Below are 19,756 nucleotides of genomic sequence, written 5' to 3'. Positions count from 1 at the left end.
CTTACGGATCAGTCCTTTGCTTCTTCTCATCTGCAACAGCCAGGTTTCTGCAACTTTTTACCAGGATGTTGAGGGCACCTGTTTTGTAGCTGTAGTTGATGTTGAGAAGGATTTCGCCGCTGACCTTCACGTTGCCATAGTCACCAGTTTCACTATATACACTCAGCATGCTGTTAATGCTAGTCTGGAAGGGGACAGAAAAAGGACTTAGAGGCTTAAACAAATTACTCATTTCCAGACTCTGCTTTTTTCATACAGACACAGCCTTGCAATATTGTCACACTTGTTAGGACTTGCTATGAAAACAGATGTATCACAGAACAGAAATACCACTTGCTTCTATCTGATGTAAAAGGGAATAAGAACCATAATTAATAATAGCTTAAATGTCTAGACAGTTGATGTTTTTCCATACAGGACTCAAACCTATTTATAAACATGACTAAATCTAAATTACCACTGTTTAATCCATGCATGAACTGAAAAGCAGACAGGCTACACAAATTGTAAGCTCATGTAAGTCCCAAGCAGGGGGGGGAAGAAAAAGAAAAAACCATCACCTTTCTGGCTCAGCTGTCCACCTAACTTTTAACGAGTCTCATAAAACAACTGCTGACAGAACCATTAGAAAAAGTTGTAAGAATGCTTCCCATAATGGAGATGGTAGAAAAGCATGTTTGTTTAAAGCAACACCCGCCTCTCATTAGTAATTCTAAAAGAATGAGCGAAATTCCATACCCACCATTTCAGCAATTTTCCTAAAGCCAAAAAAATTTAGCAAAAACCCCACAAAATTTTCCACTGCAGGGTAATACATCACGCCCCAATCTCTTTTGTTCACTCATACCATACAGAGTATTGCTATGAGGATTTCCTCATCCAAAAGATTACAATTAGGAGAGAACTAAATATTTTTAAAGAAAACCAGAGCAATATGCACGCTGCCAGAACCAAAGGCATTCGAGAAATCTGATGAATGTTTTCGTTTGAGTCATTGATGAAGATTGCTCAAAAACATATATAACCATCTAAATCCTAACACATAGGAACCTTGCAAGACACACAGGTATAGTCTTCAACACAGAGGGAGAAAAGAGAGAGAAAACTTAAAAGTAAGCTAAGCAGAGGATTCAGGGGAACTCACAGTATCACCATCTGTTTCAGGCACATTTAAATACGTCCATTTTCTGTCAGAGCCTTCTGGGGAGTTCTTTAAAGAAGGCAGTGCAAAAGGTCAAGAGAAAAGAGCATTAGATAGCTGCAATAAGAAAGAGTAAGTGCAGTGATAAATCCTTATCTATATAGACAGGTAAAGGCAGTTTGTATTGCAAAGTCATAACAAGCAAGAAAGGAAAAGGTATCACCAAATCAGAGAAAAGCGAAGTGTTTTCCATGTACTTCAAGTATTGAAGGACACATGGCTCAAGGTAATTAAATAGAAATGAAGTATCTGCTGTATCAAAATAAACAAATTACATTTTAGAACACCAACTCAGAAGATTTGGATTTGTCCTCATGTATGTCTGCATGAAGTCAATTCTCACTTAAGCTAGTCAAAAGCTAAGCATTCATGTATTTGCAGGATTGGCGCTTTTGTAAGAAATTGCAATTTCTCTGTGGAGTTCGTAAGAATAGATAAAAACACACACAAATGTTTAAATATGTCACTCTTTGGGAAAAAAATACAGTATTAGAATACTGGGGGAAACATTTTTCCCCCTCTGCTTGCCAGAGCAGTATCTGGAAATCTCACCAACGAGCTCAAGGGAAACTACATCTTGATCTACCTCCTTCCTTACTGGCTGCAGGGAGGAAGGAAGAGCACAGTCAAGGGGAAGAACCACACAAAAAGAATTGGTCTGTGGCAAAACTCAACACTTTGAGCACCTTGCCTAAGGGCCCTGCAGCAAAGAAAGCTGAAGGGATAAGCAGGTCTGTGTCAATATGGTAAACAACACCAGACATGAAAAACCAGAACAAGCAATCATTATCCATAAAGTTAATTTTATACATCAAGTCAGAATAATAAACAGCAAAAAAGGGTGCTTTTTGTATTTCTGCTGGCCGCCTTTATCCTTCATTTAAAAAAAAAAAAAAATGCTTGTCCTTTTATTCCTTTGTACAATTGCTGAAATTCCACAAAGAGGACTGGTTAAAATCACTGGAGAATTAGCAGCGCACAATGACAAATGTGTCCTATTTCCTCCTATTCCTAACATGCCTCGAGCTAAATTCCAGCCTTTACCCATTTATGCATTTCCACCTCCAGCATACATGAAAATGGGTATCCTTGGACACTGTCAGTGGACTTAACAGTCCCAGTATGTGCTACAAAATGCCTAAATTATGCCTGTAACAGGAACGTAACAATTTGTGTGCCCACTTCAGAAAACAAACAAGGTTATACCAACACAAGGCGGTGCACGAGTTGTTCTCTGCTGAATCCAAATATTCTTTTTCTTGATCTTTAGGTAAGTGGGCAGCAAGGGATAAATGATTTGGGAAAAAAAACCCCACAGAAAGTCCTAAACAAATAGATGACCTCTGACCCTAGAATTTATGCAAACACAATTTCTGAATTGCTTACAAACCACAGAATAACACAAATTTAGTAGAAGTATTTGATATACTTGACTTTTTTCCCCACAGACTCTGTTCTGTGGCATTTACACTGGACATTACATACGCTAAATGTAATGTCCTTAAGAAATCTACTCGTCTTCCAGTTTCATAAGTAGTAAACCACCACCACATATGGAGGGTGCGGAGCCTCATTTTAGTACCTCACTAAGAATTATATTTGTTTTGCACCATATCTTATTGCTGAGGTAAGGCACTTGAAAAATTCAGTCTTACTGATGTAATGGGTCTTGACAACAACACATCAATACGTTTAGGAGAGGAATCAGTGAAGGATGCAGGGAAAACTAAATACACAGTTCATGTATTAGCTTTGGGAAAACACAAAGAAGAATACCCTAATGCTGAGATACAGTTCCTGTTCAATGTCACTTTCCATTTCCATTTTTGCTCACTCATATTAAAGGTAGATTTCAAGTATATTTACCCTTTGAGATATTCCTTCCTTTACCTCAAATGCTCATTGTCAGAGTACCCATACTGTACTTTAAATTCTCATATTCGAAAAAAGAAAGAAAAAACAAAGAAAAAACATGCAGTTAGAGCCTAATGTTCATTAATAACATTATTTCAACACAACTTAATAGTACACAGTCATTTGACAGATAAGCACATGAAAAAAATCCATACAGCGCAGAAGGCTCAAAGGCTTATAACAAGGCAAAAACAAGAGAGAGGGGCAATGTTAGTAACTGGTAACACACGATAAGGGGAATAAAAAAAGAACCTGCAAAATTGACCTGCTCTTGCAGGAAGAAGCAGCTTGCCATTCGCAACTTCGCCATTAACATAGCATGCAGTGACATTAAAAATCATGTCATGGTGAATACAGAGAAACGAGAGCAATGAGATGTGAGATTATCTCAAACCTACAGCACTGGAAAAGCTACGCTCTGCTTAAGAAAAAGGTCAAAGGGAAATCCACAGCAAAGGACAAAACCCAGCGCACAGACGGAATGCTGCCTACAGCACGTAGAGGGAAGGCTCTCTAAATGCAGCTCCTCAGTTAGTGGCCTGAACGAGAAAGCACTTAAGCACCTGCAACCTTCATATCAATATTCAGAAGAAATAAAAGTAATTCTGTCTATAAAATCCATGGGACCAGCAAGCATTGGAGACAATGAGTCACAGTCAGCCTCAGGTAAGTGGGTCTAATTAGACCAGCGTCAACAGGCTACTTTTGCTCAAGTCTGATTTGGTGTGGAATGCCACCCATCTCTGTTGCGTCCGTTTCCATGAACTACACAAATCAGAAGGGAAAAGGGTCTGGACACGGCCAGATCTAAGACACCAAAAGACAGCAATTTGCTCAGCCTTTTCTCCTCCCCAGCTAAGGCAAACTTGGATTCAGCCAACTCCACCCCTTTGTGATCAAGAACTTAAGTGGGCATTCCCTGGGACCTGCTTGCATGGGGACTAACGGGGGTGCAGGGGTGCAGTCTAGAAAGGACAGTTCATTGGTTACTGTCATGGACCAAATTCTCTCTTCCCTTTTAGCATACAGACTCCTCATCTCTCTTCATCCTCTTCAACTCTCTCATCTTCTACCTAGAGTTTATTGCAGTTTTCTGATACTCTATATGCTGACCAGAGATATTCTTAGGCACAAGTCATAAAGAAAAGTGGCTAGAGAGGGCTCCGCGACTTTTCTGAAGATGCTATAAATTGCCCACATCCTAAGTGTCAGATCCCAAAGACGAGATACACAGCATGTAGTCATAAACTAGGCATGTTAAAGGCTACTTTTATCATCCATTTTCTTTCCTAGTGAACAAGACTGCATAATGAACTGCATAAGGCTTGTTATACCACTTTTGTTGCATCTCAAGCTGAAAATGCAGCTATCCTTTTAAAACCAACTTTAAGTTGCAACACTTAGACAACTGCAAGACTCAGACATCTAATTTACAGTATATAGTTTGTAGGTATGACAAGAAACAAAAGGATGTAACAGAAAAATACTACAATTGTTGCAGAAGGTAGAGAAGTTATCACCAACCAAAATCCCCAAGTATCTCCTTCCTCACTGCAAAGAGAAATACTTTTCAGATGTGGATGGCACAGCAATCATGTCATGAAGAATGGGAGAAGCTGGGTTGGGGGATGGACAATGATGTTACAGAAGTGGTATGCATGCAAACACAGAGATGAGTATTTGTGTCCCAAGAAGGTGAACAATCACAAAGTGGTTTGAGATGGAAGATGCCGCCACAGCCTTGTTCTCTTCATTTCAAGTAAATTAAGATTAAGTGGTCCTCTGCAAAGCTGAGTAGTCACGTACTGCAAACACCTATGGTTTGCCTTCTCCACGTCAGCTTGGTAGTAACCTGAGCATGTGAGCAAATCTGCTGACGAGTATGCAAAATGGTTTTCTCTTTCCATGCACTTCAGAGAACATAATTTTAGCTTTGAACAGCATTAAAAATGTAATAGAAAAACTATCTAAATGTTAAAGGATATTTCTCAAGTGGAGGATGAAAGATGATCTGCTGCTAAGTGGTATGAAGTTAAACTCCATTTTGGAGGAACAATGGTCTCTTGTGGAAGGAGAAAGCATGTTTTCTACTCAAGATCTTACTGTTGACAATCCACTTGTCAAATGTCCGTGTTTCCTTGAATAACGAGAGGCCACTATGTCATCAGTATCTTCTTCTGTTTCGTCCAGATAATCCTGAATGACAAACAGGCATTTTTAGTCGTCGTGTTCTGCTCTGTATTTGGTCAGCTTCTGTAGCTTAGTTTTGTTTCATACATTTTCCACTTTAGGAAGATGGTGCAGGATGCATTCAAAATTCTAATCTCTAGAGGAATTTTGATTTACATTTTCCACATCTTTGCACAGGCACACAGCGTAAGGGGAAAAGACGCTGTTATGGTATCAGGGTTCAATTGCTTAAGAACTGAAAAACCTGACACACATACTCTTATTCTGGAGGCGCATACCTTTCCATGGCCAACAACTGTGCACATAAACAAAACCCACTTCCATGCCTGCTAACAATCCTATGTGAATTACCTTATTCTACTTACTACTATTTGCATTCAGGAATTCAGGTTTGGAAATCTTAGAAGGACACGGCGAGACTTTTTCAAATCTTAACAAAAGAAATGAGTGAATTAAGGTCAGATACCAGGGGCCAGGGGATCATTGATACTGGTTTGTAGCCAGAAACAATTAGATGATTGATTTCTTGGTTACAGCCCAAGATCCATGTTTTTATGGGACATATTTTTTACAGTCCAGCAATCCAGTTTTCCAATTATCCATATTTATATCAGTCACACTCACACAAATGGAAAAGCACACAATTTGCATTACACTTGCACCCTTTCACACTGTCTTTGGTGACAGGCAACAATTTTGTGAACAGGATCATTAACACAGACCCACTTTCTAACAGGCAGTGCTGAAAGCCCCAGGTTATTGTCAAACCACATGGGAAGAAACTTGTCCCGCCATCATACACACTGAATATATTTGAGGGGTAAACAAAAAACCCAGATGATGTGCATAAGGAGGAAAAATCAGTAATTGCATAGCTTCATATGCTTGAGTTTTAGTAAGTCAGACTGAACTGTAACATCTTTAGCTCATATACAGAAAAAAATTTCATTTTTTAAACATAGCAATAAAGCAAAATCTAAAAAGAAATTTAAAATCTGGTTGATAGTTCTAATAGGACTGTTAACTTTAAGTAAAAGTTAAAGGAAAAAAAACCCAACAGACAGCTATTATCCTATTACATGTAGCTTGGGAAATTTCAACCGTTTCCTTAAACCTTATGGCAGGTATTTTGAAAGATTCTGCTTTTAGTCTTAATGGAAGTCAAATATTCAACTTCCTTATTATCTGCTTTGCAGATATAAAAATCTCACGTGGTAACCTACCTCACACTCTATTGCTTAGTTGCTATCACTTTCTTAAACTAAACACAGAAGTACTGAATTCAAACTCAGGAGTCTCAAAGACTTCTATGCTAATCAGGAAAAATAGAGCAAAGAAATGCTGCTGGAGAGTTGAACTGCCACAGTTTATGTAAAGACCTGCAGAGCATTTATCATTAGAATGCATAAAACTAGCTGTTACATCTCTTCTCCTTTGTTCCAGTGACTGAACTGAAATAAAGCCAGCTGAAAGTGATGCAAAATTTTCTATTACTACTTTCCAATTGTAACTGCATATTTAATATTGAGCAGAAGGAAATTAGGATGAGCCATCACTCTATTTGGGACCAAAATTTACATACTGAAGCAAACATTCCTCTTAGCTTCATGTTCTTACAATGAGTTTCCTCTGCTGGTATCTTCTGTTTCGAATCTATCCAGGGCACTGTTACTACCCCACAGAAAAAAAGAAGTCAAAGATATTTTATACTCTACGGAAAAAGTCCATGGAGGCCCAGGCACAACAGAGCAACTATTTCAGGGAAACAGATAGAGCTGAATCCTTCAAAAGTACCCCCCCCCAAGCCCCTAAAATAAAAACAAAAACCCCCACCCCACTCTTCACTTCTACTCTCCTCACTGACTTCAGAATTCAAGTGATATACTCAAGTTTAAAACTTGGCACAAGAATACACAATTTTCTTTCTTGCCCATACAACAGGAATAAGCAAGTCTAGTAACACATGCAAAACTCTTTCCTTTACACTGTCCATACCTGTGGACTTTAAAATAAACAATACTACGTTTTTATTGCTGAATAATTAAATACAGGACAAAAAAAGTAAGGCAACATCTTCAGACTGGGGTGTTTCAGGTCTAGACACTCAAAGGTTAACAGTGCTTCACAAAGAGTCCTAGCAACAGCTAGCTGACTACCAATTTTTGTCTGCAAGCAGATATCTAAATCTGGGGGAAAAAAAAAAAAAGTTAACATTTAACCTATGCTCTTAATTCATTTTGCACCACAATGATTATGTTTCTCAGGAGGTGTTACAGAACTGCAACTACACCATTGGTTAGTGTTATTAGCTTATTAAAGTTAGAGCTAGTAGGACATTAATCTCATAGTCTCCAGTGGGGGTTATAAAATGCACATTATCCAATTACTTCTAATAAAGCAGCTGAGCATGTAATGAACACTACCTGGTCAGGAATTCAACACACACCTCTCCAGATAAGGTGCTCCCACTTGAACACAACACTAGATTTAACTGGTTCCCCATACTCCTTGATAAGTACGTACTACATACAGTACACGGGTTTCTAGGGGTTGTCCCTTCTCACTATCAAGAGCAACGTCAAGTTAGAGAAGCAAAACACCCATTCAATTTTCCAGCTGATCCCTCTGGTATGTGTAATGGGTTTTCCTGATAAAACCGGGAGCAAAGCAGCTAAAAAGCCTTTTCCCACCCTTTCAGCTGATAAATTCCAGCAATCTGCGTATCCTATTGACACGTGGCATCTCCCACACCACCGCTGTCAGCTCCAATCACCCAGGAATGAGACTGAAGGACCTCAGCTAGCTCCACCAGCTAGCCAGGAGAAAACATGGTATAACTTGTCTCAGGCTGCAGGAGCTGTTGTTATCCTTGTCAGGTATCTTTCTTTTTGCCTCTTATAAAGATACAAGCACCAAATAAACTAAACTCCAGCAGGAATACAACTTTTATCCCAAAACACTGCATCCATAATGAATATAGGGCAAGACTCCGAAGGACTCCTGTGAGTCAAACTACCCTAAAAAAATATGGTAACACTAAAGCTGATGAATGCAATCAATTGATTTTATAAGACAGAGCAAGTGAGGACATGGGTAGAATCAGAGATCCATGAACCTTGTTATGAATGAAGTTTAAAGGGGAATTAGCACTCTCACAGACCCCAGAGCAACTAAATCAAAGTTATGCCACAGGAGAGGTCTCCGTGGTTCGCAAAGAAGCTAGAGAGTTGCTGAGATGCAATCTGAAATTTCATTCAGTCAGCAATACTGAAGCAAGAGTCAGCAAGAAAGAAAAAGAAAAGGAGGAAAAAAACCAAAACCCTCTGAATAAGAGGAAGACAAAAATCAAAGAACAGAAAACCACTCTGGACTTCGCATCTCTAGCACCTGCCTCGGAGAAATCCCTAAGTGATAACTACAGCGCCCGGTACAATTAGAGCAGAAAACTGATATAAAGATATTTAAAGTTTGTATTTTCTTATTTTATGCTTTTCTTCTGCAATATTTTCCAGTTTCTTAATCAAGAACACAACCTTTTTCTTTACTACAATTAAAAAATAAACCACTTATTTTTGAAGCTTTTCTTCCACAGAAATCTGACACACAGGAAGGGCTTTTTTAATTTCCTTAAAGATTAACCTGAACAAAACAATGCTGCAGGCAAATTCTCTGAGTGCTTACAATCCAAGAAAACAGATGGGAATCCCAACACGTCATTTTCCACCAAGCCACAAGTATCAAATGCTACAAGAAGGGGAGTCATCTCCCATGGCCAATGCTCTTCTGAAAAGAGCAGATGGTAGGGAAGGACTACGATAATAGGCAAAATGCATAAACCATAATGCAGAGGGTTATGGGTTTTTTTAAGCTGCAAGCACACGTTTGGAAACTCCAGAACAAACTATGATTAGATGAAGAACGACTTAAATAACTTCTTTTTTTTCCCCCTCATACATATTTAACAAGCTTTGAAATTCTATTATAGCATTGATGCACATCTGCACTTGTGTATCTTGGATATGTGCATAAGAGGAGAGGGAAGTCGTGAATCATTTCAGGAAACGCAGCCCATAGAATACACAGAAAAAGGCACGGAGATGTTTGGGAGAAAACAGTGAACAGGAAGAAGAGGAAAGCAACAGTGACAGAACAGAAAGTTGGGGCTTCATTTGCTAAAAATATATATGAGGGGAAAAATGAAAACCAGGCAAAGATTAAAGCCTTTAAAGTATAGTATTTCTCAGGATCAGAATTACAATCTAAGAAAGTATGAATTAACAGAACTTTGGAGCATGTGTAATATAGTGCCTGAAATTTATTTTCAGGCCAGATTTCTTTCACCTGTAAACTCAAAAACCAGCAAATCAATAACAAACTGTAACCATGACTATTCATTGGAATCATTCTATAGCCAACATACTCAGAAGATAAAGCTGTTTAAAACCTCATTAAATATCCCTGAAATAATACTCTGCATTACTTATCATTTACATAGATATACATACAGTGCTGATTTCATAAGTCTGAACAAACAGCATTTCCACCAGATGAACATTTATGTATTTATAACTCACCAGTTCCTGATCTAAGGCACTAGGTACAGATTTGCTTCTTATGCTCAGAGTATCCTCATTTCCTTCAGAGAAAGATTCACTCAAATCTATCTCCGATCGGCTACGATCTGGAAGATAAAAACAATTAAAATGATTGCTATAATTTGTACAAAACCATTCCATTTCATCTTCCACACTTTAATAAGCGTTGTCTCAAACCCAATTGTTTTTTAAGAAAAAAACATCAAAACAATATTTTAGGTATCTGTCACAAACTCTATGACAACTGAACATCAATATGATAAATGGAAAAATATGCTTTCTGATGCTGTTCAGCCTTCTGGCCAATACTTTTTCCCCTGCACTATTTATCTGCTGTAATTGTCTCCTGTGGATGATATTACAGATCAAGGTTTTGACTTTCTCTGGTAGGCCTATCAGCCCGGAATATTGCAAAACTTGCAGTCCAAGTGTTCACAGCGATTGTCACATCTGCCACCACCACCAAACTCTCCCCAGCGTCTGCTTCAGAATTAAGCAACTAGGGATACAGATAGACATAGAAAGTACTTCTGCCATTACTGGTGTTCCCTGTGCAGAAAAGAGGAGGAAGCAAACAAGTCTCAAGACCCGCACAAATTTCTTTCAGTCCTACAGGTCACACGTCCACTCAATAGGCAGAAGACTTGTTAGACGTCTTGGAGAAAGATTTTCTTAGTCCTCTCCATATAAATCTTTTGTGTTGAGAAAGAAAGAGGGGGAAGAGAATACTTTTAGATCCTGCAGGTAGGAATCTGGAAAGTTTTTAACTGTTCATCTTCTACCTGGGCTATAGATGATGTGACAGGAAAAGTCACTCTCCTGAACTTAATGTCCTTTGAGATCCTCCAACACGGAGATAATGAGGAGTCTGAGGCCCGCTCCCAGGTTGCCTGCAATTTTGCTCAGCATCCATCTGCTTTGGTAACATGTGGCCTGTTCTTTTCTATTAGGAAAACCTTTATTTTATAAGGTAGCAGAAACAGGAGAATTTTCACTTCATAAAGTAGCAGTCTGTAACACCTCTGCCTGGAGTTGCATTGTACAATATTCTCAAAGAAACACTGATGCTTTCAAGTTGGAAAATCTAAGGTGAAGAACATTATCTCCTTTGATTAGCTCTGTGGGATACATCACTAGGTTTCTGCTTTGGGCTAAATTCAGCCGAAAAAAAGTGAGCCCTGCGGTGTTTCAGAGAGAAACCTGTAAATCTGGACCCACTCTGTTAGCCTTATAAGAAGCCGGCCGAGCGCGTGGGAGAAGCAGAAAAGGAGGATCTCCACCCACTGCTGCAAAGTGGCTCTGACAGCACCTCCCTGTGCAAGCCTCGTTTACCTAACAGCCTCCAATGAAATGAGGTAAATTACAGATGAATCGACTGGTCTGGTGTATCAGGTATGAAAATGAAATGACATGAAGTCTGTATCTGAATTTTTTCCCAAATTTGCTTCTGGGCAAAGTGGGTGTGAAATGTAATGACAGCAGCACAGTAGTATTTTATACAGATTGGAGATAGGTAGTATTTTATACAGCTGACCACACAGACAGTGATTTAACGATGTGCAATTATGAATGAAATCTTGTACCAGTTCTAAGAGAGTGTGATTTACCTAGTACTAACATTGTGCCAACATTACTGGGGTTAGGACTAACACTTCTTCAAATGTAAAACTTGTGAAGTGGTATAAACTTGGCTAGTAAAAGGGAAGGATCTTCAGAATGAATATGAACAAATTTATGAAACTTACATCCTTCAATGTGCTTTAAAAACAAAAGGAGCAGAGTCACAAGAATAGGAATAATCCTCTGATAATAAAGGCTGGCAGAAAGAAGGAAAAGACTTAATACTTGCCTGATGACAAAGATACCCTAGAAACTGCAATGGAAGGTGTTCCAGATGCTTTCCTACAGTGCTTCTTTACTAAATCTTCAGGTACACTTTCACTTGCTGGAATAATCATGCCATTTTCTAAGCCAGGGTCCTGCCCAATAAGAAAAAAATGCACACCCCATAAATACAAAAAGCAAGCTTATTCACTATCAGTCTACAAAAGCGTCATTTCTATTAGCTCCAAAGCTCCTTTAGCATCCAGTCTATTACTGAATATATTTAGAGTACTATCTAATGTGCTTTGCTTAGCACAGATCATGCATAAAATTTGCACAAAGATGTGATTCATACATACATTCTGAGTTTGCAACTGAAGAATCAGAGCAATGCATCAGGAGTGAGAGGAGGGAAGTGAAACACTCAAATCCATTAAAAGTTCACTTAGCTTGGAAATTAAAAAAAAAAAAAAGGAAGGAAAAAAAAAAGAAAGAAAGAAGAGACAAAACCTGTTGTTTCTATACCGGCATAATGATTTCAGCTAGGGTAAAACCAAATGGACTTGAACTAATTAAATTATGCCAGTATAACCCTTAAATAAAGCCAATATGCTTGACATCATTATGGCTTTTTGCCTTCCTGTAAAGGAATACCTAACAACATCACTCCAACTAAATTAAATGGATCGGCCTTTTTCAAGCAAATCTAATGCATTTGAAATCAAGTCAGTCTGTGTGCCAGCAAGAATATAAATAAAACAACTATTAATTTATTTACAGCTCCTAAAACTGCCCTTCATATATGCTAACTTATTTTTTATTAGGAAAAACAATTAGACCAAGTATTTGAGGTTAGAAAAAAACTGATGCATTCAACAGGGCTCTGATCTCACATGCTTATCTACTTTTTTCCAAACATTAATGGTAAAAGGCATTACCTCTGACTATAAATTTCGCTTTCCTCGTACACTTAAGTTTTGGCAACTCAGAACAACTTGCTAGTCCAATCCTGATTTCTTAAGAGGGGTGACTGAAATGAATTCGGGATGGGTGTCTCGGTGCACAGCCAAGAGGAACGGCTTGACAAACAGGCAGGCTGTCTGGGACCGGAGAGAGTGTCTGCTTTTGGCTAGATGAGCCGCATCCTTCTGCTTATTACCAAACAGCCAAGGCGGCTAGCTCAGACGTGACCACCTACATCCCAAGAGGCTTAACAGCAGGGAAGAGGAATCCCACATTTCGTTTTGATAAAGCGTCTAGCACACATTCTGTGTTATGCCATAATTTATGCCGAGGCCAGTGTCCAAATCCAGAAAAAACTAAAATTAGCATGACCTGATCTTCTGCAAATGCTGAGCTTGCAAAGTTTCCCTTAGAAGTCAGTGGGAGCGTGCCGGACCCTGCATGCTTGAAAGTCACATCCTTAGCTCACAGCACTTACTCAAGGCCCTGAAGTGCCAAAAATGCTTACTCACATCCCTTGTGCTTCCCCGTTCGGAATCTGTTACCCATTATGTAATGCTGGACATTAACAGCAATTTTTAGACAAAAGAAAAATGTCTGCCAAACCAAAAACCACATCACTGACAGAACATGACAAATTCTGTTCTAGTAGAGATCTTCACTGGTCCCAGCAGAATTAGGGAAGAACCAAAATCTTCTCTGTCAGGCTTGTCTTTTCTGGGCTACAAATCGATCTAACAGGGCAGATACCGGCCAAGTCATCTTGTTTGGCGTCAGCTGTATTTGGTGTCAGCTCTACATCACTGTACTCACCCTGCTATAATCTGCAGTCATGCTGCGCGTGCCGAGTGCCGGAGACCTCCGGAGGGAAGGTATGGAAACGTTGCCTCTGTTCGCAGGACCCACGGCCCCTTTCAGATGGCCTGCAGTGGACTCTGCATCACTGCCGTTCAGCGAAAGCGTGCTCCCTCTGGGATGGAGAGAAGAGTATTAAAGTGTTATTGCTTTGAGCAAACCAAGGCAACCCATTTAGCAAACCATCGCAAGAAAACAGCCATGGTAGCAGTTTATTAGAATAACATCGCCCTGGATGAATTGCGTGATCCGCTGCAAGGAAATGGTCACCTGGAAAGAAAAACACAGGCAAAGGTGAATTACAATTACTTTATACATACAAGCATTTCCAGCATTTCTACCAGAACTGCAAATAGCCCAAACGGGCGGCTCTTGTCCAGGCTGCAGAAGCTGCATTCATCCATGTTCATTTTGCATTCGCATCTCAACAGTAGGTGCGACGACTCGTGTAACGCTTCCTACCAGGCTGCTCCTTGGTTTAAAGGAAAACTACGGTGACATGACAGTTCTGGCCACTTCTGCAGCCAGTGTTAATGCCAGCACTGTCTCCAGAAAGTCTAAAATCCTTGGCTATCTGCTCTCTGTCCTCTCCAGAAAAACAACAACTTGCTCACTGCCCTATTTATATTGCAATAATGACTCTTGACCCAAACTTGGAAAGCTAAGAAAGCTGGGCAAGTCTTTTCGCCAGGTTTCGTGTTACTAAAAGTGACAAAAAAGCATCTGTGATCAGCATACCAGAATTCAGTTGCTAATACCACAACAGGCAGAAATTTTTCCATGGGACATTTTCTATTAGAAAATACTGATTAGTCCATGTGAACACTGAGGGTTAGAAAGGGTAAGCTGTTGCACATTTTTGACCTTTTGAAGCAATGAAAATTATTTTAAAATGTATTTCAACACATTTTCAATTAAAGTTTTATTTTCATTTGAAATTTGTTCTGCAGTAAAAATACAAGGTCTTGGCTGATCTTCTCTTCTTTATCCACAAACATCAGTTCAAACTTTTCCATTTTTCTTCACAATTCAGAGAAATCTCAAAAAGTCTTGCAGGACAGTAACAGTTCTGCACACATTCCTACTTACTACTATAATAAAAATTAGTGGTAAATAGGAATTGATGCAGGAATTGTACCCTTTTCATATGGCAAATACAGTGTCAGGGGACAACAGTAGTGCAAATTTGCTGGAGAAAATTTTTGGAACTTACAGTATATTTTCAGCCAAAAGAGGCTCGCTTAATAAATTTCAGATTTGCAGGCATCTTCATTGTGCTGGATAACAGCTGAATTTCACCTTCACTTGGTTTAGGTTGTCATATCATGTTTAGAGTAACTGCAGTAAAAATCTTCTTTACCACAATGGAAATTTTGATTAGAACTACCACTGAACTGAGAAAAAAATACTCTGGAACACAACAGCTCCTGTCTCACCGCTACATTAAGTGAGCACAGGCTCTGAGTCCACACTGGTGGAGTTATTGAAAACAAGGAACACAGGAAAACCCCAAACAAGACTGTCTACAAATGTTGTGCAACCATGTTTTTGTCTTTTAGTGAGCATATGGTAACCTTTTTAACAATTACTATCCAATTTCATATACTGACAACAGTAGATAATGCATATTAAACACACTCTTATGCCTGTGTACTTCACATACATGCACTGCTACTTTTTAATTTGATAAGCAAGTGATCAACAAATCCTACTAAATGTGCTTTGGTTGAATTTTAGCCCTATCTGTTTACACAAAGATGTGTCTTTGGTCCTGCAAAGTCAGAAAAATCAAGGATACTGGCTGTCATCTGTATTTTATTAAAGCTGTTGGACTTAGATGCACACACCTTAATTTCCAAATCTGCCCGTGTGTGGAAAGTAGCCAAAATGTTGAAAACCTGAGTTTTATTGCATGTCACACCACTTTTGATGGATTGTTCTGACTTTCTGTTACAAAAATTGTTGTTATAGATTTTTTTTTTCCTCACTGTGTAAACTAATGTAAATCAAGAGAAGTGTTCGGAAGGAATAGTGGGCTGGCATAAAAGATTTGAAAACATGTTACAAGGGGTTGTGCAGGAGTCATCAGTCAGACTGAGCACTTGCACATCCAACCTGCTAAACAGAGCTCTCCTGTACTTTGCCCTTATTTCAATCTGCTATTAGAGAGAGGTTCAACACATTTTATACACATATTAAGTAGACAATGAAAGAAAAATGTTGTTATAAGGTGACTATGCCAGGCATTTCCATGTGGTAGACAAGACCTCAGTACATTGGGGTAGTGTGCCTGTGTAGATGAACCTGAAATTCCTATCCTATTTCTCCTAGAAGTATCCTGATGCAGCCTCCTGGTTAATTCAGCTGCAAAATCAGTAAACATTTTTGCTGGAGCAGAAATAAATGAGTTGAAGAGATGAAGTCATGGCCTGGGACTCCCTGTTCCCAGCTCGGTACGGCTTCTCTTAAACAGAATTGTTTAGAAAGAATAAAAATTGTCTCTCAGTTTCCCTGCTGGTAGGTGAAATACTACCAATTTTGGCAATGCAGCTAAAAAGATGGTGGCAATTACAAAAATCAGAAATAGGCAGGAAAATCTAGGACAGCTACAGGGTCACAAGATGTTGTTATATTATTTTAATTTGAAACTCAAAACAGTTATGGAGGGTAGCCTGGGAAGCTTTGCTGTTATTTTAAATAATTTCTACTCAGTTCTATAAATTAGCAATAAATGAACTAAAGCAAGCATCCCCAGATATCTAATTAAATATTTAACCATGCGTGTACAAGCCAGGAATTTTCATCCCTCTACTAAGAAATATAAGCTGCTCCTCAATCCTTCCACAAACTAATATTTAGGAAGTGCCATATCTTCCATGGACAGTAAAATAATTCAGCCCCCCACCAAAAGCATCTCCTGGCAACACAGCGGGGTTACTATGTACTTTGACACAGGACACCAATTTGGCCAGGTGAGATAAGATGACAGGTAGAGAAGGAAGTTGCCATAATGACTCAATATGCCTAATTTAATAAATCCCTCACCCTGGCTCTGGGCAAAAGCTAGAAATTGATGCTTTATGTGAAAGTCAAGCAAGGCAATCAAACATAAAGGCTATTTTTATAGACTACTTCACTCTGTTTATCCTTCTAAGTCTGTACACAGAGCTTGTCGGGTGCCAAATTCTACCACCCCAAACAAAATTATTTTGCTTCATTTATGGTTAACTGCATGATAACTTTCTTGCAGTCTGGCACACCAAAACAGCTGCACAGATCTCTCACAAGAATTCCTTTGTCCTTATTCTGGTAAACTCTTAGAGAAAGTTACTTAATATTGCATAACCTTAGTGTTAAGCAGCGCAGACACCAGATTCCTGAGCTTTTGTCTCTTAGATCCTTTACTCGTCTCTAATCTATTCAATGAAAAGCAAAACAAACCCAGAAAACGAGCAAAAATACTACTTCTGGTCTCATCAAAGTCAGGTATGAATCTGGTTAGATACAAAAGGCCTAATTAGCTTCATGAAAAAAAACTTTGTGAACTGTGTATGGATTAAACAAGAAAACTAGCTTTAAAGCTGATTTGGCTAGTACATGCTGCAGCACCCAGTGGGGGGGGGGGGGGGGGGGGGGGATCAAATTATCAACTTTCAAGAAGATTGTCACCGTCAACTTTATACATGTTGCAGAATATCCAGCGATTGGGTATTTGAATTATAGGTAACAAAGGGAAGCAAGTTCTTGCTTAAGCAAGAAGGCTCATCTGTGGGTGAATTAAACTTCATGATGTTCCTTTTACCTGATATCCCGTGTTCCTGTATACCTATCTGGAGTCTCCCAGGACCACTGTTTTAGAGCTAGAAATTTCTATGGGATCTTACAGAAAATTATTATTATTTTTTGATCCAGAGTACAAAATTTCTACATGTGTGCACCTGAGAAAAGAATGTGGGTCTACATCCAGTACAGACTATCCAAATGAACAAGAAAAAAGTGAGCTATTTTTTGGCTTCATTTTGGAGGTGGACATGAGAGCAATGTTGCATCTGGAATTTTACAATGCTATCAGAGGCAATAACAGAGATCTCTTAAGCCCAGAAGAATGATAAATGGAATTCTATCAGAAATAACTGGGACAATAATCATGGAAAGAGAAGGGCAAACAGAGCCTTTGAAGAAGAAAATATAAGTTATAATCAATTAACATGTCATTACTGGAGAAAAACTTTGGCACAAAGCACCTCAGTTCTGTAACATGAACACAGGTCATCAATTAAAAGCCAGAAAACAAAAAACAACATAGTGACAGCAAGCACCAGCCAAACGCAAGGAGAGAAAAGGAAGATGGGTGGAGATAATTTTGCTTTTCTCTTTCTTTTTTTTTTTTTTTTTTTTTAAATAAGCTATGCTTCTCAGATAGCACTAAAGCTGAGCACTCAAAGACACAATGCAACACAGAGGACTGGCACACACCCGTAGGTCAAGCCCGGCATGAGCTGTACCAGATTTCTGCTGCTCACCTCTCAGAGCAAGGCATTGACTTGCCATTGCGCAGACTTTGGGTTTCAGGTTCTGAGCCTGCGTTCCTTTCACCTTCGTCTTTTGCATTTTTAAGTTCTCCTTTGGTAACCGCCCTAATTACCCTCCTGATGAAAACACAGAATAAAAGATTTTAAAAGTTGTAAGTTATTTTCCCAGGAAACAGCAACCTGACTGAAATATCGTGATGTGCGCATTCTATAAATTTCATGTGTCTGACCCATGGACAACTCTGGATATAAGGGTCAACAGAGCACCAAATCTGGTTATCAAACTGACTCCTATTGGACAAAAAAAAGTCATCATATTTGCTAGAAACTGCTTTTTAAGACACAAAACATTAAAACATCCCTCCTACTCAACATGGCCACTTCAAGCTTTGAACCAGAAGTGCCTTTTGTGAAAATTCCTCTATTTTATTTTTTTACAGTTCATACACAGAAAAGTATTTTGACTAAGTATGTGTATTTTCCCCTAGCAAATTACACTATATGTATTTTCTCTTAAATATTTCTTTGCAATTTCTACAATTATACGCATCAATGCTCCAAACACTCTATTTTCTGAAAACATAACATCACCCCCTTACCCTGCAACATGTGGCCTAATAAGACAGAAATGAAAAAAATGAAATAAGGTTTTGAAAAGTAATAGTATTCTTCATAGATTCACAAAAAACAATAGACTGTTAAGTTATCCCATGACACTAAGTGTCAGTAGGAGTTGGCCCCAAAACGGCTTTGCTAAAACAAATCCACTCATGAGATTCATGAATGTGGAACCTGAGGGAGGAAGAAGGAGCAAGGAAGAGGAGGAATAATGAACTACTTCTAAGAGAGGCCACAAAATATACTAGGAAAAGCAAGCTTAATTCTTGTAGGATTAAATTTCCTTTATGGGGAATGTCACCACCAGAAAACATTTCAGGCCACAAACTGAAAAAGGCTGAACGCCACTAAAATAAACAACAGGCAATTACAAAAAAGAATGGTTTCTCATTGGGGAATATGACTAATAGGTTTGCACAAAGGATTTAAATGAAAAGAGGATTAGAAGAGTAAATTTTAATGCACTCTTACTATAGCTACCAATTAGCATGATTTAGAGCAACATCTAGGTCCCATTATAGTAGATTCCCTAAGCTGGTTCTTTCTTCACCTTAATTTGAGAAGCCAGATGCATACTGATGTTCTTTTTCCCAATATTATGGAGAGATAAATCACTCACGTTAATTTCTGGAGTCACTGAAACAAGTAATTCCATACTCAGCTCTCCTCAGAAGTAAAAAAGCTGTAGAAAGCTATCTACCCACCCTACATTTAGGATCCATAATAAAATGTGTTTTCTTCCAACAGAAACAAAGTTTTCCAACTACCAGCCCGTGGAGCTCCAGCCATGATATGAATGGTCATCCGATTTTTCTTCCCATTCACCCAAAAGCCTCAAGTTACGTCCAGACACCCCTCGTGCAACCATATACTCAATGCATCTGTCCATGTCCCCCTGAGAGTAAGCGAGCGCTCCTCTAAGGCCATAGCCAAATTGGGCTTACACACATCACTGAGACTGCAAGATGACCAGCAACATATCTGTTTATTCACTGTCACACGCACAAAAAAGGGGCACTGCTTGACGGTTAGACTGCATTTGCACAGCTGGAAGCTAAAGGAAA

The 19,756-nt window shown here is 39.0% G+C and overlaps 1 protein-coding gene across 5 annotated transcripts in view; it reads right to left on the bottom strand.

Moving 5' to 3' along the window:
* SYTL5 (synaptotagmin like 5) overlaps positions 1-19,756 on the bottom strand; it is a 91,103-nt gene that overhangs the window by 15,069 nt on the left and 56,278 nt on the right. For 3 of the 5 annotated variants that reach the window (XM_052794859.1, XM_052794857.1, XM_052794858.1), the window contains 7 exons: positions 18,066-18,191; positions 13,501-13,657; positions 11,750-11,879; positions 9,880-9,986; positions 5,219-5,311; positions 1,145-1,210; positions 6-184 (listed from right to left, as the gene is read on the bottom strand). In XM_052794859.1, the coding sequence (XP_052650819.1) occupies positions 6-184; positions 1,145-1,210; positions 5,219-5,311; positions 9,880-9,986; positions 11,750-11,879; positions 13,501-13,657; positions 18,066-18,191 (858 nt within the window). The remainder of the gene's footprint in view (positions 1-5; positions 185-1,144; positions 1,211-5,218; positions 5,312-9,879; positions 9,987-11,749; positions 11,880-13,500; positions 13,658-18,065; positions 18,192-19,756) is intronic. The other 2 variants (XM_052794860.1, XM_052794861.1) reach the window with 2 other exon arrangements.

The sequence above is a fragment of the Harpia harpyja genome, chromosome 8, assembly GCF_026419915.1.
Source record: "Harpia harpyja isolate bHarHar1 chromosome 8, bHarHar1 primary haplotype, whole genome shotgun sequence".
Taxonomy (NCBI): Eukaryota; Metazoa; Chordata; class Aves; order Accipitriformes; family Accipitridae; genus Harpia; species Harpia harpyja.
The sequence above is the reverse complement of the archived record's forward strand: the minus strand, read 5'-3'. Positions and strand labels throughout refer to the sequence as shown.